The 27,452-nt window shown below is 42.4% G+C and overlaps 1 protein-coding gene across 3 annotated transcripts in view; it reads left to right on the forward strand.

The window, feature by feature from the left end:
• The first annotated feature begins 21,713 nt into the window (after positions 1-21,713).
• The window catches only part of LOC149318697 (5-hydroxytryptamine receptor 7-like), an 88,422-nt gene continuing 82,683 nt past the window's right edge, over positions 21,714-27,452 (forward strand). For all 3 annotated transcript variants that reach the window (XM_089510301.1, XM_089510299.1, XM_089510300.1), the window contains exon 1: positions 21,714-22,255. In XM_089510301.1, coding sequence (XP_089366427.1) covers positions 21,714-22,255 — 542 coding nt within the window. The remainder of the gene's footprint in view (positions 22,256-27,452) is intronic.

Consider the following 27,452-nt stretch of genomic DNA (forward strand, 5'->3'; position numbering starts at 1 on the left):
GCCGCCAAGCATTCCCATCGCGTTCCCATTGAGTTCAAGGGGACGCCATTTCTGGGAACTGTTTCAAAGTGTCCCCAGAAATGGCGTCCCCTTGAACTCAATGAGAATGCAATGGGAATGCTCAGCAGTGACAGCTTGTTCTGCTGTACGGTAAAATAGTGTTCTGAGCCCCATCGCATTCCCGTCACACTCCGTGCTCACCCCCGTTAGAACGCACCGGGGAATGTTTTAACCCCGCTGCGATAATCTTCTTTCTCTTATGAATTCCCATCTAATTCTGGAGTGGTCCTGCAAGGAAAGTCATGGAAGAAATGAAGGAGGTATGGTATTCCAGACAGATGTTTCATACCATCCTGTATTGCCTCTAATACAAAGGCTTTTTAGTATTAACATACTCAACTATCAGTAATCTCTTTTTCTGTGTAACTAACACCAATTTTGAAAGTGCTAGTATAAGGACTAGTCACTTGGTAGCCAAATTCTGTTTTATTCTCATGTCAAAGGGAAATTTCTATATCTCCTAAACTGAACACTATTTGTGTATCAGAATTTATGAGAGCCAGCATGGTGTAATGGTTTGACTTTTGGACTAGGACACTGGGAAACCAGGTTCAACTCCATGCTCAGCCACAAAAATCCACTAGGTGACCTTGGGAAAACCACACTCTCTCAGACTCAAAGGGAAGAAAAGGCAACCCCCCTCTGAACAAATCTTGCCAAGAAAACTCTGTGATAGATTTGCTTTAAGGTCACCATAAATCAGAAACAACTTGAAGGCACACAGCAAGAACAATGCTGCACTTGCCAGTATGAGGTCTGTATAACAAAATTAAAAACAATAATTAATAAAATAATATAATAAAATAGCAGCACAATAATAACAAGTATAATAACACAGTAATAATATATTCATGATTCATCTTCTGTCTTTTTTAAACTGCTCCTTCAGATTGGAAAAGACAAAGGTGTGGTATCAAAAAGACATGAGAATAGGTAGCAAGCAAGATTTCCTGGGGAGGAAATTCTACACTGTATGAGATGCTACTACATAAGTCACTGCTTGCCGCACCTTAGATGAGGCCTCTGAAGACCATCTCAATTCTTGGGCAATTTGATGTTAAACAAGATGTTCTTCAAGGTCCTGAGTCCCAAATCAAGTAGGGCTTTAAGTAGTAGTACTTTTCATTACATTCAGAAATTGACTGTTTTAAAAAGAACGAGTGCCATTTCACACTACACAATTATATGGCTCCACTTTAACTGGCATGGTTTTGTCCTATGTCAAATATTGGGATTTATGGACTGAGCTTGCGACTTGGACTAAAATACTTTAATACATCACTGATGTCCAGATATATTTGGTATTCTACTGGTGGCACCTTGTGCTATTTGTAGACCCTTGATCCTCAAAAGGGAGAGGTGGGATGATAATAATAATAATAATAATTTATAGTTCTGGTAGTCCCATGCACTTCTCATTGTATTAATTCAAGCTGGAGGTTATTGAGCCTTGGCCACTTATAACTAGGCTACTTCTGCCCAGGAAGGGTCATCAAACAGGAACTATCCGTGCCCTGATGAAAATCTTGGATTGTCTCTGAAAACATGAAACTTCAGGGAGAGTGCAACCCAATCCAGAGCAGGCTGAACATCCCCTGAGCAGATGAACCACCAACCAACAATATTTCCATTTTGTTAGGTGTAAGTCTTACACTTATTGACTTGTATCCAGTCCAAGCACCTGTTTAGCACCTCCACCATCTCACCTGAATCAGAAAGGAGAAGATGTGGGGGTAGAGAGAGAGACAGAGGGATGGGTGCTGTCAACATGCACATGGTCCCAAACTCACCTGGAGTTTAGGGCCATGGAGTTTAGGGCTGTGGGTATGTTGAGTACATATAGATATTAAAACAAACAAAAATAGGGCAAACTCCAAGAGGCAGAATCAAAACCACATTCACAACATCCTCCCAGATGGGAACTATCTGTTCCTGAATTAAACACTGTGCCTGCATTTCCCAGTCCTATAGGAGTCTAGAATCAGTGGTACTGACAGTCACTGAGAAGTCCAGTAGAACTAAAAGAGATGCATTATCCCTGGCTGCCTTTCTGTTCAGGGCACTCACCAAAGCAAGCAAAGCAATTTTGGTGCCAAAGTCATGCCTCAAACCTGACTTATGAGTCAAATCCAGATGATTGCCTCTTTCCAACAAGTAAAAAGATTTGTCTTTGAATGATTTGTGTTAAGCTAGCTTTTTCCCCCCTTTTTGACTCCAAATTATTCTGCATACTAAGATCTAATGGCTTTTATTCCCCTTTAGGATGTATGCTATGCCGTTTGCTTGAAGAATGATACTGTATTATGATACCTGTGATTGTCCTGCATGTTGGACTATACAGAAATGTCCCAAAAGTACACATTTTGATACATATCCTCCAGGAGTCATACTAAGCAAAATCTGGTGGGTGGTTACTTACTCTTTTCTTTTATATATACGTGAGTGTGTGTGTGTGTGTGTGTGTGTGTGTGTGTGTGTGTGTGTACTTTGAATTTTCAACTGGTCCTGGAGTGACATAAAGGCCTGTGATCAATTTTCTGGAGTGAAACAGATTTGTATTTATCTGTTGATATATGTCTCCAGGCAGAACTCTTACTTTTCCATCATGGGTGAAACACAAATTATTTTCAACAAAATAAGTATAGTGATGGGAAGAACTGCACAGGATAACCATAACCAAATCGTATGGTTTTAGGTCTGAAATGAGGTCCATCCAGCAGAAGGTGTGGGAAGCTTTTGAACCTCTAGAACAGTGGTGGGCAAAGCATGGGCTGCAACCAGCCCTTGGGATCCTTAACTCACCCAAAGTCCCTAACCTCCCCTCATTTTTAAAAAAAAATGTTTATTTTTACCCAATACCCCCCCAGCACCCCCCCCCCCCCCAAAGCTAATATTGAAACTGAAATATAGAGAGATCTTGTTGCACCTTTGAGACTAACTGAAAGAAAGAAGTTGGCAACATGAGCTTTTGTAGACTTAAGTCTATTTCCCCAGATACATTTGGTGGAGTGGAAAGCCAGGGACAAACCTATATATGTGAGAATGTCAGTTCAAATTCAAAATCCTTTGTGTAAGCCACCCACGAGTTCTCATCTTTTTCTCTTCCAGATGTTTTGGACTTCAATTACCAAAATTCCTGAACATTTACCTCATTGGCTGGGAGTCCTGGGAGTTGAAGTCCAAAACATCTGGAGGAGCAAAGGTTGAGAACTACGTAAGGAAATGAAATGGCACATCCTGTTTTAAAATGATCATTGATTAACAAAGACAGTGGAAACTGCAAGAGAGAGAGAGAGGAAGGGAGTGGTGGGTGAAACCATCATTGACTGAAACCATCCTCAAGGTCTCAGACAGAGATCTTTCCCAGATGACAGGGAATTAAATCCAGTGCTCTCTATCAATGAGACAAAAACTCCTCCAAGAAACATCACATTTCTACCTTTTGAGGAACAAAAAGTGCTTGAAGATCACTGAAATGACTTGTGAGGAGCTGATGTCAAGGCATTCAGCCCTGATGAATCTATGTCCAGTTGACCCTTCCAGCCAAGGGTTCATGGCAGAAAGCACATATGTCTATGCATGTTCTGACAGGCAAGGAAGATCAATTCCCATAATCTACCTCTTCTCATTTAATGGTGTGTGTGTGGCAGGGGAGGGGGCTAGGGTTGCCATTAGTCTGGACCTCCAAACCGGGACAAATGTAGGACAAACTTTTCAAATGTAGGACCTTTTTTTTGGGGGGGGGGGGTTCCTACATTTGAAAAAGAGCCTCGCTGAAGGGAGGATTCCTTCTCCGCCTGGGCTCCGTTCTCAGCAAGGACGGAGCCCAAGTGGAGAAGGAATCTGCCCCCAGGGAGGCTTTCTTTTCCTCTTGGGCTCCGTTTTTGCCAACAGAGCCCAGGGAGAAAAGAATACTCGCTGAGGGGAGGATTCCTCCTCCGCCTGGGCTCCGTTGGAAGCAGACCAGGCGGAGAAGGAATCCGCCCCCAGGGAGGCTTTCTTTTCCCCCTGGGCTCCGTTTTTGCCTGCGGAGCTCAGGCGGAGAAAGAAGTCTGGCCTCGGCAGACGAGGTTTCTTTCCCTCCCTCGGCTCCAGCGGAGCCAAAGAGGGGAGGGAAGCCCCCCCTCCAAAGGAGAGAGGACTACAGAGGCCTCTCTCTCTTTCCCCCACCACCGCTGTTGCACACTTTGCAACAAAGCCCAGGGGCGGGGGAAATCCCAGGGGCGGGGCCAACCCGGGGCGGGACCGTGCGGACCCGCCCAAAACCGGGAAAGTCCCGCCCACAGGCGGGATATGGCAAGCCTAGGGGGAGGGAGATAGGCATAATGTGTACTTGTGGATTCCTGACTTTTACTGGACTCTCTAGGAACAGTCAGGAGAACTTTACTTGACTGGCATCACACTGGGATGATGAATCTTGCCTGGGTGACCATGTGAACAGAAGCACTGTCTATGGGCCTTTTCAATGCCTTGGCTTAAGGGAATCTTGTTTTGTTAATATTCAGAGAATTCACTTTTGTTCCTAGCAGAGGCTCTTATGTTAGAATTGGGACCTTTGGATGTTAAGCAGACATTGTGCTTTTAAAATTCTCTTTTCTATTCTGAGCCCAAGCTAATAATTCACTTTCTGTTTTTATTATGCACACAGAGGCCTTTTTTCTTTCATGTATTCTTGAGAAGTACACAATGAAACTTTAAGTAGATATTCCTTCTTAATAGCCTATAAAACCATCCATAGGGAAATCATATTTCCCCTTTATGTTTTTATAATATTAGGCTGTCTTGATCATGGGGTGTGCTATTTTGGAGTGCTCCAGATGGAGAAAATAGTATTCACTTTCCATCAGCTGCATTTTAAAACAGGTGTCCTTACAACACCTTGTGGCAACTGCAAATTTCTGTCTGACCATAGGCCTTTATGGAAAATAACATAAAAATCCAGGAGACTGTATTTATTTTTCATCTGCATTTAGTTTTCATTTCCCATAACACATCTATATCAGTTTGATAGAACACAATAGCTTCATCTGATACTCCAGCTGCACCCTTTCCTGGAACTGTAGTACATGCACTGATAACCTCACGACTCAATTTTTGTAATGCATTCTACATGGGGCTACCCTTGTGCCTAGTCCGGAAACTTCGACAGGTACAGAATATGGCGGCCAGACTGGTCTCCAGAACATCTAGGAGTGACTGCATAACACTAGTATTGAAGTCACTCCACTGGCTGCCTGTTGGTTTCCGGGCACAGTACAAGGTGTTGGTTATTACCTTTAAAGCCCTACATGGCTTGAGTTCAAATTATTTAAGGAATCGGCTACTTCCATATAATCCGCCCCGTACACTCAGGTCCTCTGGGAGGAATTTATTGCAACCTTTAAAGACCAGGTTAGTTGCTATCTCCCAGAGGACTTTTTCTGTAACCGTTTCCAGTCTGTGGAATCGCTTGCTGAATGAGATCCGTCAAATCATCAACTTAGACACTTTTTAAAAGGCTGTCAAGACGGATCTCTTCCGGCAGGCCTTTCCAGAATAAAGTCCTCAGCCACATAATGATCACTCCCATACACCACGGACACTTTGGTCTATGCCATGACTCTGACCACGATTATTAGATGTTATTTATGTAATTTTAATCTCAATTTGTTTAATTCTTTTTTAAGGGGGATATTGTTTATATCATTTTATGATTTTATATGCTGTTCGCTGCTTTGATTGTTTTTACAAAAAGCGGGATACAAATAAAAGTTTTATTTATTTTTATTATAATAAAATACAAAAGGGAAAAGGGAAAAATGATTGGATTGGATCCAGGTCTAATCTGCACAGCAAATTAATGCAGTTTGACATCTCTTTAACTGTCATGGCTCAATACTATGGAATTCTGTATTTGTAGTTTTGTGAAATATTTAGCCTTCTCTGTCAGAGAGCTCTGGTGTCACAATAAACTAGAAATCCCAGGACTTGAGACATAGCAGTTAAAATGGTGTCAAACTACATTATTTCTGCAGTGCCAATTAGATCCCAGACATAGAGAAGCAGTATTGAAATCAATAGGAATTACATGATTTCAAAGAGTTTTCCATAAACATGAATAAGTCTGGAACTCAATAATTTTCCTAAAGGACTTCCAATATATACATAATATATATTTATCTATAGATACAGATACAAAAAGATATGCACATGCACATACGCACAAACATATTATCTAGCACCACCACCGCCGCCTTCAGATTTCTTTCCAAGGTTTGTACTGCTTTCTGAAAGGAGAAGAACTCCTTCCCAAGCCAGGAAAGATATTTCAGTTTCACATTCCTATGTGTCAAGTCAGAATATGTTTATATCAAGTTAAACCCTTATTCTACATGTTTTTGTCAGGATGTTCAAATTTATTTTGACAGTACTGGAGAAGTGGGTTTATTGCTTTTTTCTTTTACTACAAAGTGACAAAAATTTATTTGCACAAAAGTCAGAGATGGCAAGACAGCAGCTGCAAAAGCTCTGCTACAAGTTAAACAAAAATTGCATTTGATAAACAGTACATGTGAGGAATCAATATCAAGCTAAAATATGACATAGCTTCAGAATTTACATAAGCCTTGTATAAAATTGTTAAATGTTTAGACAATCTATCTCTCACTAACAACATAGGCTTGTGAATTTTTCTTGTTTTGAGGACATTATTGCTCAGAACGGAAGGAATTTGTATAACTTTAAAAGGGACTGTACAAATGAAGCTACTTATTGTCAAAAAAGGAGAAAGGGGAATGAGTAAATAGTGTTTTGTTTTTACACAAAGGATAAAAGCATGGGTCACACTGACTAAACGTAGTTGGAAGGGGAAATCCCTACAAATTGGTAATAATAAGAATCTTAGCTAAGATGTCAAAATTTGAGGCACCTACAGAACATTGTGCGTGTACCCAAAAGATTGTTTTAAAAATCAACACAGCAACCCGGAAGGACACTGGCCACCTGTCTATTGTTGGCATGAATGCAGCACTAACAGTTGAACAGAATGGAGGGGAATAATGGCTTCACAAATCTCTTACTTCCCACACTGATGGATCTGCCAAGTGAATTAATTGCATAGACTGACTTTTAAGCAGAGCCTAGTCTCCTCATTCTTTTCTTTCCTCTCTTGTCTTGGACAAAGAAAAACTCTGAGCAAATGGTTACCTGTATACGAAGCTATCCAAGGGGCCAGTACATAATTTTATAGGGAAATCAGTTAAGTAACTGACAAGGATTGGTGTGGTGCTTGACATCCAAAGTCAAGGTTCAGTAGGCTTTATATAAAGGAGAAAAGGAGTGTCTGCGGTGAAACCCCTGTGGGCTGGTGCATGTTTCTGAGGTGCATAGAGTCATTTTGCACAGAATGCTATCCTGGAATTTGGTTCTCATTGGAGTTTATCAGACAAGGGGAATTGGGAGTATAATCTGATGGCAATCTGAACGCAATCATGGGGTTTAGCGTTATTACGTGATAACCCACTACACACAAATTCAGGCAATGGGAAGTCAGTCCGAACGCATTCATGTGGTTTCACATTATTGCGTGATAGACTGCCACATGCAAATTTGGGCAATGGCATGGTATTTTCAGGCAATGGGGAGCCAGTTCGAATGCAATGCGTATTCACGTTATTGCGCGAAACTAGCGACTTTAAGTGAATGTGTTCTGGCCCCACTTTCTTTTCATTCGAATGTAAGAGAAATTCCTCCTGTTTGATGAACTCCATTGTGTCCTTCATGAACTGGAAGTACATCGAAGAAGACGCCCACCACTCTTTGGTGTTCATATTGTGGAAGAAGATAAACCATTCTGCAAAAAACTATTTCAGGTAAGTTTGTCTGCTGTTAGATCTTCTTGTAAAGGAAGGCCTGAGCAGACCCCAGCCTTCTTTAATAACATTATTTTCCAGAGGACTACAAATAACTGAACATAATGCTGAACATAATGGACACATCTGACTTTCACATCCAAGCTGCAGAATGGGATTGCGCACTTATTAGAACCATGCATGCGCTCTGTACAAAGAGTTTTCAAGTTTCCAAATGTGTTTTGAATTCCTATGGACATTCTCACACACAGTGTATTATATAGGTCTGTCCCTGAGCTTTCCACTCCATCAAATGTATCTGAGGAAGTAGGCTCAAATCTGCAAAAGTTCATGCTCCCAACTTCTTTCAGTTAGTCTCAAAGGTCCTCAAAAGCCCTTTGCATACTGAATTTCCAGACTAAATTTGCTTTGAAAAATTACTTTTTGGACCATAACTCCCAGAATCTTTCATCCATCATAGCCAGTGGTTCTAAAGTATTCACTTTCTCAAACTCTACCAAGTTACCATGTGGCAAGTTGTTCAATTAAAAATAACCCACTCCTTTGTGAAAAGCACTGAGGAAGAGATAGTTATATATGCATTAAAATTGACATATTTGGGTGTCAGGTTCCTGCTTTATTATTGGTCTTGGGATTTAATCATCTGCTCCCACATCTTAAGAAAGAAAGAAAGAAAGAAAGAAAGAAAGAAAGAAAGAAAGAAAGGGATAAAGAAAAGAAAAGATGAAAGAGCAAGCAAAATAACTGTCATGGTTTCCTCCCAGACTCCTTAATTCCAGTCTGTATGTAGTGATTACAGTAGATGGAGCTTGACATGATGTTGAAGGGAACAAGAGATGGTAATGCCCTCTCCATTGGGAATTCTGTTTGGCAGAAGCAAGAGAACAGCTTTTTGGAAAACTGGGCAGTTTTCCATACTGTTAAGAGTCTTCTGCTTCCATCTCCAGTTTGCTAAAGAAACTGCAGCTGAGTTGTTACACTGGGAGCCAGGAGAAATGTTTTGTAAATTTGCTGGAGCATTAAGAAATCATTCTGCTTCAAAAACCTTGTGAAACATAAGGTCTGCATTGGCCTGATTATATTTTTGAGAGGCCAGGTCAGAGTCGGGCTTTGTGGTGACTTGAGAAGGCACAAAACACATGTTCGCCTCCTTTGGAACAGCTTTGAAATCAAAATCAGCAGGAGGGAAAATCCACTGAGATGACCAGAGCAGCTTCTATTTGTTTTACTGGGGCTCATGCCACACTCCTTCCAAGAAGAAGTATGACAGATAACTTTAGAACTAGAGCGTGAAATAAAAAGACATACCCATGCCAGTCCAAAAAGGGATGCAAAAGGATCTAGTAGTACCTTTGAGACAAACTGAAAGTAAGAAGCTAGTAGCATGAGCTTTCATAGAGTTGAGCCTACTTCCTCAGATGGATGTGAAAGAATTACTTTTTAAACTATTACTGTGAGAATCCCCCAGTCACCATGGCCAGTGTGTCCATGCCTACATCTCTGATTCTATGGCATGGCATCCAAAGATGTCCTGGCCTGTGATGAGCCATTAAACTCTCCTTTGGATAATAGGCTAGCTAAGAATGTCATGTACTGACATCTTTGGGTGAGATCTGCATCACTTTTTGATTTTGACCTTAGTAAGAAAAGATGCCTTAAAAGTTGCCCCAAAAGGACAAAGTCTAAGGCCTGTTACAGACAGCCAAAATAAAGCTGCTTCGAGTCACAGTGGAGGAATGGTGTTTCAATGATGCATGCATCCTAAGAGTCCAGAAGTCGCACCAAAGCCACGCTCCAGCCCTAAGGACTGGATCATGGCTTTGGTGTGGCTTCTGGACTCTTAGGATGCATGCATCATTGAAACACCATACCTCCACTGTGACTCGAAGCAGCTTTATTTTGGCTGTCTGTAACAGGCCATTGTTTCATGTCTGGCTGGAAAAGGTTGCAGAAGAGGCTCCTAAATGACTTTTTGAGACTCTTGTACTACTGATGACCGATGTTGTTCTGGGACTAGCACTGTCTGCATGCATGCATGCTTGGTTGCTATACAGCTCTTCAGTCTGTATGTTTGGAAATAAAAAGATATGCATGTCCTTCCAGAAATCTAACCAAGGCTTACATTATTATTGAGCAAAGTGAGACAGGTGGGTGAGAGTTCCAGGAAAAAAATGTGCTGGACAAGACCTGCGAAATACTGCTGTCCTCACACAGGACTAGGAGCATAACATCTTAGTACAGAGGTGTCCATAACTGCTTCTAGTTGTTTAGCTAGCTTGTATTCAGCCTCTTTTAAATTTTGATTCTTGGGCTGGCTGTTCTACACTTTAGCCTGACCTATTTACATTGCCATTCAGTTAATTAACCCAAACGTGTGAGCAGTGGCCAAAGCTGACGAGCCCAATGTTCATGTACACAGCATGATAGTAAGATGAAAAAAGCAAAGTGTGTCATCTGTTATGACCTATTTTGTAATGGCTCTTTTGCAAGTCAACGTAAATGTTTGCTTATGAGAACAAAAAGAAAAGAAAGAGATCAAAAGCCATGTCCAAATTAACCTTTTAGGAAGATGAGTGCAAAATAAAGGAAAACATTAAGCATTCAGCAGAATGTCAAATCCATTAGCCTGTGCTGTGTTAATAATATTATCAGTTCTCTGGATTCATGTGCAATTTTATCTTCTGCAAACACACAGGTTATAAGAAAGCTCCACATTTACTCTGGATTGGGGCATTTAGTGCTTAAAAGACTCTCCCCTCCACATGTTGTTGGTGTGGTTCTATTTCTGTCATCCCATTGCCTCCCTGAGGTTTTCTTTGCCTGACCTACTCACACGTTATAGCTCATCTTTTCTAAAATTAAAGCTGCATAGTCAAGCACACCTGTGGGAAAACAAACCCCATTGCAATCCATAAGTCTAGTTCTGTGGTGTAGCAACAAATTCTGAAATGTAGGCAGTCTGCAAATGAAATGAAAGTTGGCAAAGCCATGTCCTACAAGGAGACTCCAAAAGTGTAGATGATTGTGTTGAAGACACAATCTGCAAACAGATATGATACTTTATTTATTAAGCTATTCATTGGGGCCAAGCAGAGCTCAGAAAACTTACTTTTTTGGACCATATTTTCCAGAATCTCCCAATCAGCATGGTCAGATCATGACTTGAACTGGTTGCTCCTCCACTTTGAAACAGTACTAAATGTCATTTGAATTTCATAGCACATATAAAAATGAGAAAAACTAGATGAAATAAAGACAAGATGGGGGAATGGTATCACCGAAATCAACCCAGTCAGATGGCAGACACAGCAATTTATATGATGCATTAGAAATGTTGCAGAAGTGTACGGTTTTATGCAAAAACTACCAGATGTAGTGTAAGGCTCCTGAGGCAGTGAAATCCCACACCTCATTCCAGCCAGAGTATGCCATCATCTTTATGATGGCAAATATGTTTCGTTTAAGTGTCTTCATGCTGTGAAACTACATAGGAGGCACAGTCTGGTGCCCTATAGATACCCACATACTTTCAGCAATTTATCATTGTAGCGATTTCTTTTTCACCTCCAACCTCTACCCTCGCTCTGGCATCATTATTCTGTGTGTGTCTTATATACACACATGTGCATCAAGTAATGGCAAATCAATTTTGCTGAAGTGTAGTGCCTACAATCTGTGCAGTGTTTGTGTCTCAAAAGAGGGATAATCAAGTGTCAATTATTGGATGTTCACATTTAAAGAGTATCTTGAGGCAAATCTGGAAACCCCCTCAGTGTCTCTTTACATTAAGAGATGCCTCTCAATAATAACAAAACAAAACAACAAAAACACTTTTCCTTTTATGCTGTAGCAGGATGCAGGCAACAGGAGAGACATGTGATGCAAGGCCATTTCATACTGGAGCGTCTTTGTTTGGCAGTTGGGGGTGCATATATCAATTTTATGAAGCCCAAAATGCAGAGATGCAATCTCTACTTTCTTTCTGTATGTCACTGAGACAAACACAGATTCATGTCAAATGACAGAGGTTTTAATTTATGCATTTTACTTTGGGCAATTTTTTGGGGAAAGTGGCTTTGAAATTTGATTTGAGTCACAAGTGAAAACACACGATTATGAGATTGCATGTAAATATTTAAAGTAAATAAATGAGTGACTTAAATAAATCAATACTAATCCTAATAATGGTGGTAATAATAGCAACAACAGCAACATCTGAATGATTTCTCAAGTAAAAGAGCTTTTAATTCCAAGTGTTTTAGTGCACAGTAAGTGAGGCTGCTGTCACATTGCAGAAATAAAGCAGTTTGACACCACTTTAACTGCCATGACTCAATGCTATGGACTTTTGGGTTTTGTAGATTTCTGGGATATTTTGAGAGCTCTGGTACCCCGACCAAACTACAGATTCCAGAATTCCATAGCACTGAGCCATGGAAGTTAAAGAGGCATCAAACTGTTTTACAGCATTTCTGTCTGCAGTGTGGCAGTAACCATAGATAACTTCAGCTATGCTGAAAAGACATGAAAAAGGTTTTCTTTACAGTCTTAGAGGCATTCTCTTTCTCATCATGTTCCTGGTCTAAGTTCTGGCTCAAGTGGTCAATCAGTGTGGTTTCACATCTGTGGCTAACACCAGCTTATAATACACAAGTATTGTGCATTGGGCAGGATGCATTATTTGAATTAGGAACATTTCTCTTCTGCTTTCTGTTCTGCATTAACAGTGATCACACACAGTCATATAAATTGTGGAAGGGGGGCACAAAATTAGGGCTTAGAGTGGGGCTGCATCTGCACTGCAGAAATAATGCCGTTTGATACCACTTTACCTGCCACGGCTTAATGCTATGGAATTCTGGAGTTTGTAGTTTGCTGTGGCACCAGAGCTTTCTAAGAGAGAAGGCTACAAAGCTCATAAAACTTCAAATCCCAGAATTTTGCAGCATGGCCATTAAAATGGTGTCATACTGTATTATTGCTACAGTGCAGATGCATCCTGGGACACCGTGGCACTTTCTTTTCCCAAGAACTATAACAGTTCTGCTTCTTTTCACTGGATGACATTGAGCCTGGCCTAATCTGAAACTGAGTCAGCCCAGAACCTCTCCCAATAAAAGAAACTGGCCCACTTCCTTTCCCCCCAGGCTCAAGGGAGATGTCAGAAGCTTCTCTTCTACAAATGCTCTCAGTCCATTCATTGAGGTGCTTCTTGTTTGTAGCTTTATCACTTTTCTGCTGTCTCTTTTTCCTTATTACCTTGAATCACAAGTCTTCTGTCTTTCTGTGCTTTACTTCCAATTTTCCTGATACTAAACCTAGCTTTACAATTAGGCAGCATTTAATTTAAATTTTGTACTTTGACTATTGTGCTATAGAAAAATCCACGTGTGATCACAATTATTCAATTTGGTCTGCTATCTAGTGGAATCAAATGAAATCACAGTGCAGTTTTGGAGCCAATCAGTCAGCTCCTTTGGTAACCTCTTGAATACACACTTTGGATTTCTGCTTTGTTTTAGTTTTAAATACACATTTCATACCTTTCAAATGTTCCAGTTTGGCAGGACTGTCCTCATTAATCCTCTGTCACTCCTCTTTTTCATTTGCATTTTAAATGTTCCATTTTCATTGTCCTCCTCCCACTTTCCCTGTTTGTTCCCACCTTATTTCAATAGGTGCAAGCTAGTTCAAAGAACAAAAGTAGTTTGTACTCAATTAACTTAGCAAGGAGATGGTATGGAAGACTGCTCTTCCCAGTAGATCCAGACTCCTAGTTTGTGTGTTCTTCCTTATTAATACTGTCTGCTGTTTTGACCATACTCTGATGTTGCTTCACCACATGTTTCGTCAAACAGCGACATTTAAGTTCAGTGCTCTTTTCTGAACTGATTTTGAACAAACCTGATACTTACACTTATCTTTTGAATGAAACTTCTTGATGATTTTTTGTGCCGATTCTGGATCAATCAGCAAAACTTTTTGAAAATTTTCTGGGTTAGGTTCATTTTGCATGGATGTAGGTGGAGAAAAAACTTTAAGGGCTGTAGATGCTTTTGTTTCATTCAGACATTGAGTTGAAATGATCAACATCAACTCATGCAATGCCAGTAATTGTATGTCAAGAATAGATTTCAGGGCATCCAGGTTTTAACAAATCCAAATTCTTTATTTTACATAAGTGTTTAAGTTTATAGGAACTTGGCTTCCTGGTCATCCTAAAGAGACAAAGAGAATGCTGCATAGATTTGTGAAATTAAGTACTTCAAAGAGTTTCTTTGCAATGTCTTGATGTTAGCTTGGCTCTCAACTTCTGACCACCAACGTATTATGATTCCATCTTTATGACTTTATTACTTGCAGTGGTGCCCTCAGGACAAGACATTTGGGCATAGGTCCAGGGAGGATGCAGAAGGATGCAAATATAGCAGGGCTGGTGTCCTATATATGAATGTAAGTGAGCTAATAAACAATGGCATGTAAAGACTCCCCAGCACAGCATAAAATAATTAAAACCAGCATCTAAAATGACTTAATGGCAACATGTAGTGGGGAACAAATGAAAACTTTGCATGGGGAGTCTGTGACAGTTTTCCTTGCTGACCAGGGCCCCTTTCACACTATAAAATTGTAGCACTGTGATTCCAATTAAACTGCAATAGTTCCACTTTATGCAATCCTAGGGTTTCTCATTTAGTGAAGCACTAGAGCTCTCTGGCAATGAATCCAGAGAAACCATCCTTCAACTGCAAATCCCCAGGGTTCAATGAGGCGGAACTGTGGCAGTTAAAGTGGAATCATAGCATTATAACTATGTGATGTGAAAGGGCCACAGGGGTGTCTTGCTGATTTGAAAGACAAAAAGAATGGACTGTGACAGAAAATAAATGTAGTAGGTCTAAATACCAAGCTGGACCCATGTGGAACATGCAAAACATGTGGGTATGGTGATGAGATGCCAAGCTCAGTTTTAAAGATGGCCGTTGGGGAACAAAGGTGGGAGGAAAGCCAAGGTGAGTTTATACCCATATAAATGGCATAAGGAGTTACTGGAATGTAGTATGAACTTGGCTGGAAACCAGAGAGGCAATGTGGCAAAATGGGTAAGAGAGTCCTCATGAGTTTAGGGCATTAGCTAGTGTTATAATATGTGCAGTGTGCTAAGAAACCATTGCCTTTGTCCAACCCACTGTCGATAGACTGGAATTTGCAGATACATCCCAGTTCTGCTTTTTCTCTTTCCAATTTCTTTTGTAGGTTTCTTTTTATTAAAGGATTGCTGGTCTGAGGACCAAGATATAATGTCCAGGAAAACTGAAGTGTTCTGCAACTGGTTTTTGTATATTCCCATTCCTAAAGTCTGATTTATGTTAGTTTATCTTCTGGCACAGAGACTGGGTTGTTTGCCCAATGCAGAGGGCATGTTGACAGAGGATGGCATATATCAGATTAGAGGATAAGCAAATGAAAGTATCTCTAATATTGTGGGTGATGTGGTTAGGTCCAGTGATGACATTTCTTGAGTTGGCATGTGAGCACAGCTGGCATCTGGGTTTGTGGTAACTCTCCCATCCATGTTGTGTGTCCTATTTAATCATTTTGGCTTCTGATGAAATGTCTTCTGGTGGAATGTCTTTTGGCTCCTAGGGACAGTTTAGGCCTCATTTGCTCTTGGGCCCATTCGTTTGTCCTTTTGGAAGACAATAGTATATGTAGAACTCTCTCCCAGAGTCCTATCTAAAATGAGTTTATTCTTCCCCTGTCAGCTTTCTTCACTGTCCAGTTTTCAACAATATATATATATATATATATTGTGGCATGTGTGATTCTGACATGGTATTTAATTATATTTCTTTACACTTGAGGAGCTTCATCTTGGAAAATGATAATCTATAGATCTATAAATCAATATCTGGCATCAAGATCAATATGCATTAAGATCATTCATAAATGGTATTACTAGCCATTTAACCTCAGTAAGATCAGTAAAGAAGCAACAAAGTTATTTGGGAGATATTGTAGCAAAGTAGGCGATTGGAATCACATGTGGCTAATCTGTCCAAAAAATATGTACATTCTGGAAGGATGTATCAGGCTGGATAAAGCATATGTTGGCCCAAAAAGTCCACTTCAGTAGGGCATTATAATTATTTTCAATATTTGAAAGTGAAAATGAAAATTTGCCAAAGATCTTATAGCACTTATGTTAAGTGCTGTAATGCTAAAAATACCTAAAGCATGGAAAACATTTGACAATCTCTTGATACAAAAAGTAGTTAAATAGGATATGGTCCATTGCTCTTTCAGAAAAATTAACACACACACAGACAAAATGAAAGCAGCAAGAGAAGACTTAAAAGAAAGCTTGTGTGAGATTACTTGGAAGCCATTTATTGCTTATATTTCTGATGGCAATACTGGATTTAAACCCCCTTTGGATTAAGAGAGATTTTGGGGGAAATGAGTAGTAAAGATTGTGACTATCATATAAATAACATGTAATTATTTGAAACCTGTTTTTGTGCTCTCTTCCTTAACTTTGCTATTTTCTCCTAATACTGTAGTATTTGCATAAGAGTGGAACAGGTAAGCAAGTAAGCACCCTTTACTGTTTACCACTAGCGTCTACCACCACTGTTCTACTATACCACTAGACCAGTGATGGTAAACCTTTTACAGACTGAGTGCCCAAACTGCAACTCAGACCCCACTTATTTATTGCAAAGTGCCACGTCCCTCTGGCTTTCTAGTAAGAAACTGGCAAACTCTGTGCTAGGATAACAGCATATGAGCCCATAGAGAGGGCTCTGAGTGCCACCTCTGGCATGCGTGCCATAGGTTCGCCATCACTGCACTAGACTCTACTACACCACTAGAGTCTGCCACTACTGTCCCCTCTAGCATGGGTGGGCCATTGTGCTAAGGAAGTAGACTTTGGTAGACTTAAGTAGACTTCTTTCTTCCAGTGAGTTTCAATGGTGCTCCAAGATCTCTTTCTATTACTACTACTACTACTACTACTACTAATAATAATAATAATAATTAGTAACAGTTATAGTATATAGTATATATACTATAGTATAGTATATATACTATAGTATATATACTATAGTATATATACTGTCTAACTATTCTCAGGATCCAGCAATAATTGATCTCTGGCAGTTTCTGGGCTTCAGTCAGCAACAGGATTTTGGTAGGTATAGCTTTCAATAGTCAGGGAGATTCAGTGATGGTAATAGCTATACCAAATGAATTTTAACTTGCCATTGAAGACACAGAAAGCTGCTAAAGGTACCCTAGGTTCCAAATAAATTCTGCACCTTGGACAGATCTGTCACACACATTACCACATGACATTGTCGTGGTGCTATTATTCCATTTTAACCATTATGGCTGCCTCCTGTGGAATTTGGGGATTTGTAGTTTAGTGAGGCCTAAAAGCTCCCTGGCTGAAAATTCTAAATGCCCTTCCTTAAACTGCAAACCCCATGATTCTACAGTGGGCAGCCATAGCAGTTAAAGTAGAATAATACCATTATAACAGTACAGTGGGACCTTGCCATTTGCAAGATTGCCATCTGTGGATTTGAACACACCCCACTGTCCCAAATGGCAGTGTGTGTGGTCACACTAGTGACCATGCACATATTGCACTGGTATTAGGGACAATGGGACTTGAGGTCTTGCATTTTTTTGTATCCAGGAAGGTGAATCCAGAATGGATCCCCTTAGATACAAAGGTCTAACTGTACACTCTTATACTGGGAAATTCACTGTGTTATACTGGCAAATTCACTGTCCCTCTAACAGGGAACCCATCTTCCATGGGGCATGGGAAGGTTAAATGTGGGTAACTTCCAGCTTTATGGTGAATTGGTCAACAACCTTCCCACATTCATATGCTTGTCCTGAGATCTCATCAGTTTCATTGGTTGAAAACACTGAAGCTGCAACTGCATCCGCTCTGTAGAAATAATCCGGTTTGACATCACTTTAACTGCCATGGCTCAATGCTGTGGAATTCTTGGGACTGTAATTGTTGTGGCACCAGAGCTCTCTGGATAAAGAGCTCACAAAACTACAGTTCCAAGAATTCCATGGCATTGAGCCATGGTAATTAAAGTGGCATCAAACTGGATTATTTCTGCAGTACAGAACTACCTTATAGAGCGCTCTCCTTTGTATCTGGGCACTCATTCACTCAACTGGGGTGGTCAACAAACAAGCAGCCCCATTGAGCATGTGAATCGGACATAGGCACAGAAGAAGTGACAAAGGGATGCCTTCCACCAAAGTGGTCTCCTTGTGGGGTGACCAGATGCCCTCCTTCCCCAGGATATGTCCTCCATTTCAACCATCTATCCAGGAGGAATTTCAAAAATATTCTCTATTCTGAGCATGTTTAAGAAGCAAGAATTTACATTTCTGTGCATGTTTTTAGCTTTTATTTTATTTTCCATTTTTCTGCAATGTCCTCCATGTGGCCATGCCTTGTCCTCCTTTGCGGTGAGGGCATCTGGTCACCTTGTCTCCTTGGTGCAAACCAGCCATCCAGGTGAACTCTCTGATGTTTCTATGAGGCCAGAAAGAACCCCACCTCATAGAAACCAGCCACTCCTGGCCCAAACACTTCACCAAAGCCCTCTGAGAAGGCAGGGTGATCAGAGCTCCTCCTTTTCCAGGACATGTCCTCCATGTCAGCCTTCTGTCCAGGAAGAATTCTAAAATGTCATTCATTTTGAGCATGACTAAGAAGCATGAATTTAGTATTCATATTAGTGTTTTTAGCTGTTATGTTGTACTGTCCTACATTTTTCTTGCATGTCCTACATTTTATGGAACTATGTCCTCCTTTGTGGTTAGGACATCAGCTCAACCCTGCATGGCAGTTGAAGCAGTGTCAAACTGAAATATATATATATATATATATATAGAGAGAGAGAGAGAGAGAGAGAGAGAGGGAGGGAGGGAGGGAGGGAGTGTATGTGTATTTCTGACTGATATATATATATATATATATATATGTCAGAAATATGTATGTGTTAATATACCTACAATGTGTGTGTGTGTGTGTGTGTGTGTGTGTGTGTGTATAATGGTATATTAACACACACATATTAGTAACCATATAAATCATATTACAGAAACACAAGACACTACAACCCACAACATGCCCCTTCTCAAAAAAAACCAACAAAAACGAAACAAAACACTACATAAAGAAAAGGATAACTTAGGTCCAAAACAGACTGCAGAAATAATCCAGTTTGGGATCACTTTAACTGCCCTGGCTCAGTGCTAGGGAATCCTGGGAACTGTAATTTATTATGGCACCAGAGCTGACAGAGAAGGCTTAGCAGTGAGCCAGGGGAGTTAAAGCGGTCTCAAACTGGATGATTTCTGCAGTGTGTTTTGGGCCAAATCTTGACTTCCCATTTGCCAAGATAAACAGGGCATCCCTTTATGAGTGTTTCCCAAAGAGCGGTTTTCTAGGCTTTTGGACTTCAACTCCCAGAAGCCCTGACCAGCTTGGCATACAGTCAGGAATTCTGGGAGCTGAAGTCCAAAACGTCTGGAGGACCAATCATTGCCACAGTCCTTCTCAAACTGGGTTATTTCTATAGTGTAGGTGCATGACTTCTTGTGTCATGAATACAGCAATGACTTTGCTTTCTCTCAGTTTTCCCTCCATTTTGTGGTGTCTTGTCCTCCTTTACAGATAGGACATCTGGTTATTCGGTGTGAAGGAAAGCGCAGGAAGAAAGAAGAGGAGGGCAACTATAAGCTGCCACTAGAGTCTGGAGTCCCAACTGGGCCAGAGGCCTCTGAAGGAGGGACTAGTGGTCACCTTTCACTCCTCCTCCTGGAGGACCTTGTTGTTGTGTGGCGTCAAGTCATTTCTGACTTATGGTGACCCTCCTAAGGTGATCCTGTCCTGGGGTTTGCTTGCCAAGGTTTCTTCAGAAGGGGCTTGCCATGGCCATCCTCTGAGGCTGAGAGAGTGTGACTTGCCCAAGGTCACCCAGTGGGTTTCCATGGCCAAGGCCAGATTTGAACCCCGGTCTCCAGAGTTGTAGGCTGAAACCACTAACTCTTAAGAAGGACCAGGCACCACCAAATGGAGCACTTTGAAGATATATATATATATATATATATATATATATGGACATGACCCAAGCAAAGCTGAAAACACTCATAGAAATGTTAAAATTTAAAGATATAGCCATGTTTAGGATCAGTATGTAAAGAGGTCTTGGGGCACTTTTGAGACTCACTGAAAGAAAGAAGTTGGCAGCAGGAGCTTTCCTAGACTTAAGTCTACTTCCTCAACGCATTTAGTGGAGTGGAAAGCCAAGGACAGACCTATGTATGCCATTGGTGTATGAGTATCTCCATTCAAATCCCAAGTCCTTTGGGTATGGAGATGAAGCGGCAAACTGGAATTTGCTGGATTCACCACTTGGAGTAGATGTGCCACTTCATCTCCATACATAAAGGATTTGGGATTTGAATGGGCATTCTCACACACTCATGACATACATATGTCTATCCCGGGCTTTCCACTCCACCAAATATATCTGAGGAAGTAGACTGAAGTCTACAAAAGCTCATGCTGCCAACTTCTTTCTTCTAGTAACGTAGAAAGATCTTGTAGCATTTAATATCTCTGTGCAGAGAGATCTTGCAGCACCTTTGAGACTCACTGAAAGAAAGAAGGTGGCAGCATTCGCATCTGAGGAAGATGACTGAGGTCTATGAAAACTCCTGCTGCCACCTTCTTTCTTTCAGTGAGTCTCAAAGATGCTACATGATCTCTCTCTACTTATTATTATTATTATTATACCCAAATGCATCTGAGGAAGTAGACTTTTGTCTGTGTAAGCTCCTTCTTTCATCCAGTGAATCTCAAAGGTGCTGAAAGATCTTCCTCTACTTATTATCATCATACTATCCAAATGCATCTGAGGAAGTACACTCAGGTCTATGTAAGATCCTGCTGCCACCTTCTTTCTTCCAGTGACTCCCAAAGGATCTCTCTACTTATTATTATTATTATTATTATTATGATATCCAAATGCATCTGAGGAAGTACACTCAGGTTCTTCCAGTGAGTCTCCAAGGTGCTACAAGGTCTCTCTAGTCTACCTATTGATCCTGCAGCCTCCCAGGGCTACTACATCTCGGAGTACTATCCTCCCAGGGGCTACAACAGTGTCTTGATATTAAACCCGACTTCCAAATGAAGGACGGTTGCGGGCAGGAGGCGGGAAAGGAGGACGTGTCCGGGAAAAGGAGGACCTGGGGAGGGGGTCTGAGGGAGAGGCACTGCCCCTTGCGGAGGGGGCGGGTCTCCTCCTCCTCCTCCTCCGTGGAGCGCAAGGCAAAGGCGCAAGGAAGCCCAGCCAGGAGGGCGAGTAGTTGCTGGCGGAGCGCCGTCGAAGCGGCGGCGGGAGCTTGGGGAGCCTTTCTATTCCTAATCCTCCTCCTCCTCCTGGCTGGCCCCCTTGTCGGCCCCTTGGGCCCCCCAGAGAGCTGCTCCTGGCCTGGGCAAGAGGAGCCCCTGAGGCTGGAGAGCTGGGCACCACCACTCTCCCCAGCAAGTGGCGAGGAGGAGGCGGGCATGCCGGGCTTTGGCGTCGGGCGGCCGGGGCGGCCTTCCTCCTCCTCTTCTTCCTCCTCCTCCTCTTCCTCCTCCTCCTCCTCCTCCTCAACATGGTCCTGGACTTCGGGAGCGGATGCCCTCTCCTCCTGGCTTTCTCCCCGGAGGACCCCCGGCAGCAGGGAGCAGCAGCAGGGACCATGATCGCGGGATCCCTGCACCCCCCGCGCTTAGGGTTAGGCGGGAAGCTCCTGCAAGGGGTCACCTCCATCCCCAGGGACGGAGCAGCGGCGGGACTCGGAGTAGCTACTAGTGGGAGTAGCAGCCCCGGCCCCAGCGGCAGCCCCTCCGGGGGCCCCTCGGCGGCGGCGGCGGCGGCGGGGGTCTTCGGCAACGCGACGGAGCCCTGCGGGGAGCAGATCCTGAGCTACGGCCCCCTGGAGAAGGTGGTGATCGGGGCGGTGCTCTCGCTGCTGACCCTGCTGACCGTGGCCGGCAACTGCCTGGTGGTCATCTCGGTCTGCTTCGTCAAGAAGCTGCGGCAGCCCTCCAACTACCTGATCGTCTCGCTGGCCCTGGCCGACCTCTCGGTGGCCCTGGCCGTCATGCCCTTCGTCAGCGTCACCGACCTCATCGGCGGCCGCTGGGTCTTCGGGCGCGCCTTCTGCAGCGTCTTCATCGCCATGGACGTCATGTGCTGCACCGCCTCCATCATGACCCTCTGCCTCATCAGCATCGACAGGTCAGCGCCCCAGTCAGTCCTCCCTGGGCCCCTGGGAGGAGTGTGAGCGGGAGGGCAAGAGAGGACCGCCAGGGGTCTTCCAGCTCTCCCAGGAGCTCCTCTGTGTGTCTTTGGGGGGGAGGGGAGGGGAGGAGCCCCAGGGCCAGGGGACTGCTTTGGGTCCAGCTGTCCCAGGAGCTCCTCCCTGGCTCCCTATGGGGGAGAAGAGAGGACTTCCCAAGGGGCTTCTTCACGTCTAGCTAACCCAGGAACTCCTCTTTTGTGTTGTATGTACAGTATGGGAGTGTGAGGAGGAGAGGAGAGGACCTCCAGGGGGCTCCTTTTGGATAAAGGGTCCATATTATAAATATATGGATGGGGGAGAAGAGAGGACCCTCCATGGGACTAATTCACATCCAGCTAACTCAAGAGCTCCTCTCTGGCTCCCTATGATGATAAACATAGATGTGTGTGAGGGGGAGAAGAGGACCTCCCAAAGAGCTTCTTCACGTCCAGCCAACCCTCCTCCCTGGCTCCCTGTGCTGCTGAACATAGAGGTGTGGGAGAAGAGAGCACCCTCCAGAGGGCTTCTTCATGTCCAGCTAACCCAGGAACACCTCACTGGTTCGCTATGATAAAATGCTTGTGGCTGCTGGGCAGCTGGGTATGAGGGGACCTCCCAAGGGGCTTCATCCTGTCCAGTTAACCCAGGAACTCCTCCTCTGTGTGAGGGGGAGCTACTCCCTGGCTCCATATGGCAAATATGTCTGGGTGTGGGTATTGGTGTGGATGTGAGGGGACCCCCCAAGGGGCTTCTTTACCTCCAGCTAACCCAGAAGGTCCTTGAGTGTGAGTGTGAGAGGGAGAAGCCCCAAGGCCAAGGGGCTTTTTCATATCCAGCTAACTGACCTTACTGGCTCCCTATGATACGAGTGTGTGTGTGTGTGTGTAAGGGGAGAAGAGAGGGCCTCCCAAAGGGCTTCTTCACAGTCAGTTCCTCCATGTGTGTATGGATGTGTGGCATGTGTGTGTGTGTGAGAGAGGTTGCATTCATACATGGAACATCATGCATGTATGAAAGAACTCAGGTCCTGGTTCCTTCTCGGTGGAGCCACGTAGAAGTCTACCTTTAGATAATCAATAGGGTGCCAAAGACAATTTCACGCATGTGTGGCTGAAGAGAACTTGGTTTGGTATCCTGACCACTTGGAAGCAGGGGTTAATTTAAGTGAATGGTTTGTTGCTGTGTGCCTTCAAGTCTTTTCCAACTTATGGTGACCCTTATGGTAAGATTTTTTCAGAGGAGGTTTGCCCTTGCCATCCTCTGAAGCTGAGAGCACGTGACTTGCCCTTGCTCACCCAGTGGGTATAGATGGTCGAGCAGGGAATCTAAGTCAGGGTCTCCAGAGTCTTAATCCAGTGCTCAGACCACTGCACCATGAACAATAGGTTGCTTGAGTGGATGAATTAACCAGATTCAACATCACTGATCACTGTATTCTGGTTTTTTAGTGTTAACAATTATAATCTTAAGAGTGATTTCCAATCCACTTATAGGGCAGCAGTTATGGTCTCTTAGTAATTATGAAGGACTCAAGAGGAATTCACATAAGATCCTTGTATTCTAGAGTAAGTTGTGAGCCAAACCTGCTTTAAAAATATTGTCGAAGCGATCTATCCATGTCCTTTACAGATTCAACAGAGTTGTTTTTTATAGCCACTCTCTGGCTATATAAATTTGTTGTTGTGTGCCTTCAAGTTGTTTCTGACTTATGCCAAACTGAAGGCCAAACCTTTTCTTGGCAAGTTTCTTCAGAGAGTGTTTGCCACTACCTTCCTCCAAAGCTGAGAGACTGTGACTTGCCCAAGCTCACTCAGTGGGTTTTCATGGCCAAGAGGGCATTCAAACCCTGGTCTCCAGTGTCATATACTGTTACAGTATTATGACTTTGGCAAAATGCAGTATTGTCCATGGTATACTTTTATTTCACCTAGTCTCCAAGCTAGCTGAAATGAAACATTTCTGAAGTAGATTTCACTGAATTTACAAAATATAAAAACATTTTAAACTGGAGAAATAGAAGAGACAGAAATGATCCTGAGTTAAAGAACTGTTAGTAAAAAGCTAAATTGTGGAACCAAATGCTTGAAGTATGTCTTACATCCCTAGAAGCAGTCAGTCTTATAGCTTGCAGCTTAACTGCTATCCTTGAAATATTTTACTTTTGCAAATTCTACATAGAGAGCAAGGTGATGTTTATTTCTTACCTTCCTATTTGAAGTTCCCTCTGTCAAATTACACTGACTAGGATACCAAGATGCCAAGAGAGACACTAGGATGAAATCAAGCGATACACACACAGAGGTTCTCTAAAGTTTGAATGGAGTAGTAAAGTGTGTGGCAGAAGCTGAGAAGCTGATTCCAAAACCATTCCAGCAGGGGTCTCTTTTGTATTGTTTATTTTTTGCCTGGAAGAATGTGAAGGTTAGGCAAAAAGGGATCGTTGATGGGGGGAAAGGAAATACAATTTTTAGCTCAAGTACAGCCAGATGTATGCCATTTTATTTATTTATTTACTTTATTTATATGCCACCTTTCTCCCAGGACAGAACCCAAAGTGGCTTCCAGAACACCAAATTAAAAAGTTTACAAAAAGTTTTAAAACTGATTTAAAATCCCCACACTAGAGCACTATAAAACTGTTTAAAAATCATACAAAAGTTAAAATCTATCAAGCTCTGCCAAACAAACAGAATTTCTATATGAGTTGAATCTCCCTTGTACAAAATACTTGGGATCAGAAGATTGTTTGGGGATTTTGGAATAACTGTATTAGTTGTTATTGTGTGCCTTCAAGTCATTTCCAACTTGTGGCAACCTTAAGGCAACCCTATCATCAGATTTTCTTGCCAATATTTGTTCAGAGATTGCTTATATGTACATGTACAGATGAGAGCCAGCATGGTGTAGTGGTTTAAGCATTGGACTGTGACTCTGGAGATCAGGGTTTTATTCCCCACTGGGCCATGGAAACCCACACATGACCTTGGGCAAGTCACACACTCTCAGCCCCAGAAAACTTGGTCATAGATTCACCTTAGGGTCTCCATAAGTCTTGAAGGCACACAACAACATCATAATTAGATATTTGGGAGGCTACACATGAAATTCACTCACGGTTCATATACACCTTCTACATATAGCCGGAAGGTAACTTTATACAATGTTTTAAATAATTTTATGCATGAACCATCAGAAAGCAAAGGTTTCTCAGGCACCCAGGAAAAACATTTTGGTTTTTGGAGTATTTCTGATTTCAGAATTCCAGATAAAGGAGATTGAGCCTGTATAACAATGTTCTAAATAAGGTATTTCTTCTGGTGTTGTTGTGACTGTCAGCTTGATTCTGGGCAGAGTTAGACACCTCTATTGAATTTGACAGGGTCCAGTCTTGATAGGATTGCAGTCTGGCATAGCTGTTTGTCCTTGAACATTTTCAAATATGCAGAAGCAAAATATGACACTTCTTGAGTTCATTCCCATTAATGAACTGATTGATCAGAAATGTTAAGTCAGGGTGGGGAATGTCTGACTCCCCAGGTATGGTTGAACTGTACCTGTCGCCATCTCTCACCATTGGCTACAAAGCCTCCAGCTATTTGGGGTAGCTGTATCTGGTGGCTCTCTTGTCTTTGGAGTGGCTAGTCCATTCTGAGTTGTAGTCTTAATTCTAAAGGGGCTGTCCAAAGTTCTAAATCATATATCCTAAACAGGTTCAATCCCATGGACATGTCTTAAAGGTGCTGCTTGCTTCCATGAAAGCAACCAACTTGCCACCCCACGGATGATTCAAACCTTTGAGTACCTTTGACACTCACACTTGGTGGTTAATAATGTTTACCATGATAGCTAAGGAAAGAATACGCGCCATTGTCATTGTGAAGAATATCTTGGCACAGCAATCTATTTTTGTCACTTACTATTTATTAATTGCCACTTTGTTAACTAGAAATCCCAACATTTGGGATCCCATGCAAACAATTTGCATTTTGATAGAGAGTAAAAAGGGTTGGAGAGTGAACTTTTCTATTGAAAGGAGGCTGTTCTTTCTCTTTCTCTTCAGTGATAGTGTTCACCTCTGATTTGAATTTTAGCAGAAGTGGCAACATTGTTAATGAGAAAAGGCTTAACATTTGTCTTATGGTGACCTATAAGGTTCCTATAAGGTTCCCCCTCCTCTGATGGAGATTCTCTATACTGGGCTGGCACAAGACATTTTGTAGCCTGAGACAGAACAGAAAAAGTTTCTTCTCCTTCTCTTGTCCCCTCTCCTCTAAGATGCACAGTACCTAAAGCCATCCAGGTTACTTTGGCAAAGCCGAAAGAAGCATCCAACAAGTGACATTCCACAAACATTCTAAATTGAAGAACTGACCATGCATAGTAATGGCAGTCTTTATTTTGTTGATTTCCTTCAGACCAAGGAATAGGGAATGGGGATTCCTTTGAGATCTACAACATGAGCAGAGTATACCTCATCTCACGGTTGTCTCCAGTTATTGACCACAGAAAACACCAGAGGCTCCTAACTGGGGACTTCATGTGTTGTGGTCAGAGGAGTCTGCTGCTATATCCAGTCAGTGATCAGAAATAACAGCACTATTCTACTTTCCTGTGTGTTTCTCACTTCTCCAATTGAGAAAGCCGAGCAAGGGCCTGGCAGACTCCCCCACACACCAATGCAGAGGGGAAAGTTTGTGAGAAAGCGACAGGCCTCGCTAGAATCCTTTGAAGGCCTAAATGGAGTACCTCTGTGGTACAAACTACATCTGGGGACCAAAGGGTTGCCTTGTCATAATGGGAGGCCCAGAACTGCCTGTATAAATGTGCATCAGCAGCAGTGACATCATTGTCTTACACTGAAGGTGAATCTATGGCTGCTGGGGGCATAGTGGTCATGTTGCAAGGCTGTGGCTTTGGGGTAAAATCCTGCAGTTCCCATCAGTATGTATGGGCTAAACAGCTTGGTCATAGCAGAATCCCTTAATGAAATGGAAGCAAGGGAGAGAAGAAATAAGAGACAGAAAAATCCTCCCGCTTAATGTTATTCTTCTGAAATGGAGCTTTGCCACCAAAACTGGGCACCAGAAATTTGTGGTTTGAACAGTTACTGTATGGAAAATCTTCTAATTAAGTAGAAAGGAAGGAAAATGTTAG

Source organism: Sceloporus occidentalis, unplaced genomic scaffold (genome assembly GCF_023333645.1).
Source record: "Sceloporus occidentalis isolate IW3139 unplaced genomic scaffold, rSceOcc1.0.p SCAF_2, whole genome shotgun sequence".
Taxonomy (NCBI): domain Eukaryota; kingdom Metazoa; phylum Chordata; class Lepidosauria; order Squamata; family Phrynosomatidae; genus Sceloporus; species Sceloporus occidentalis.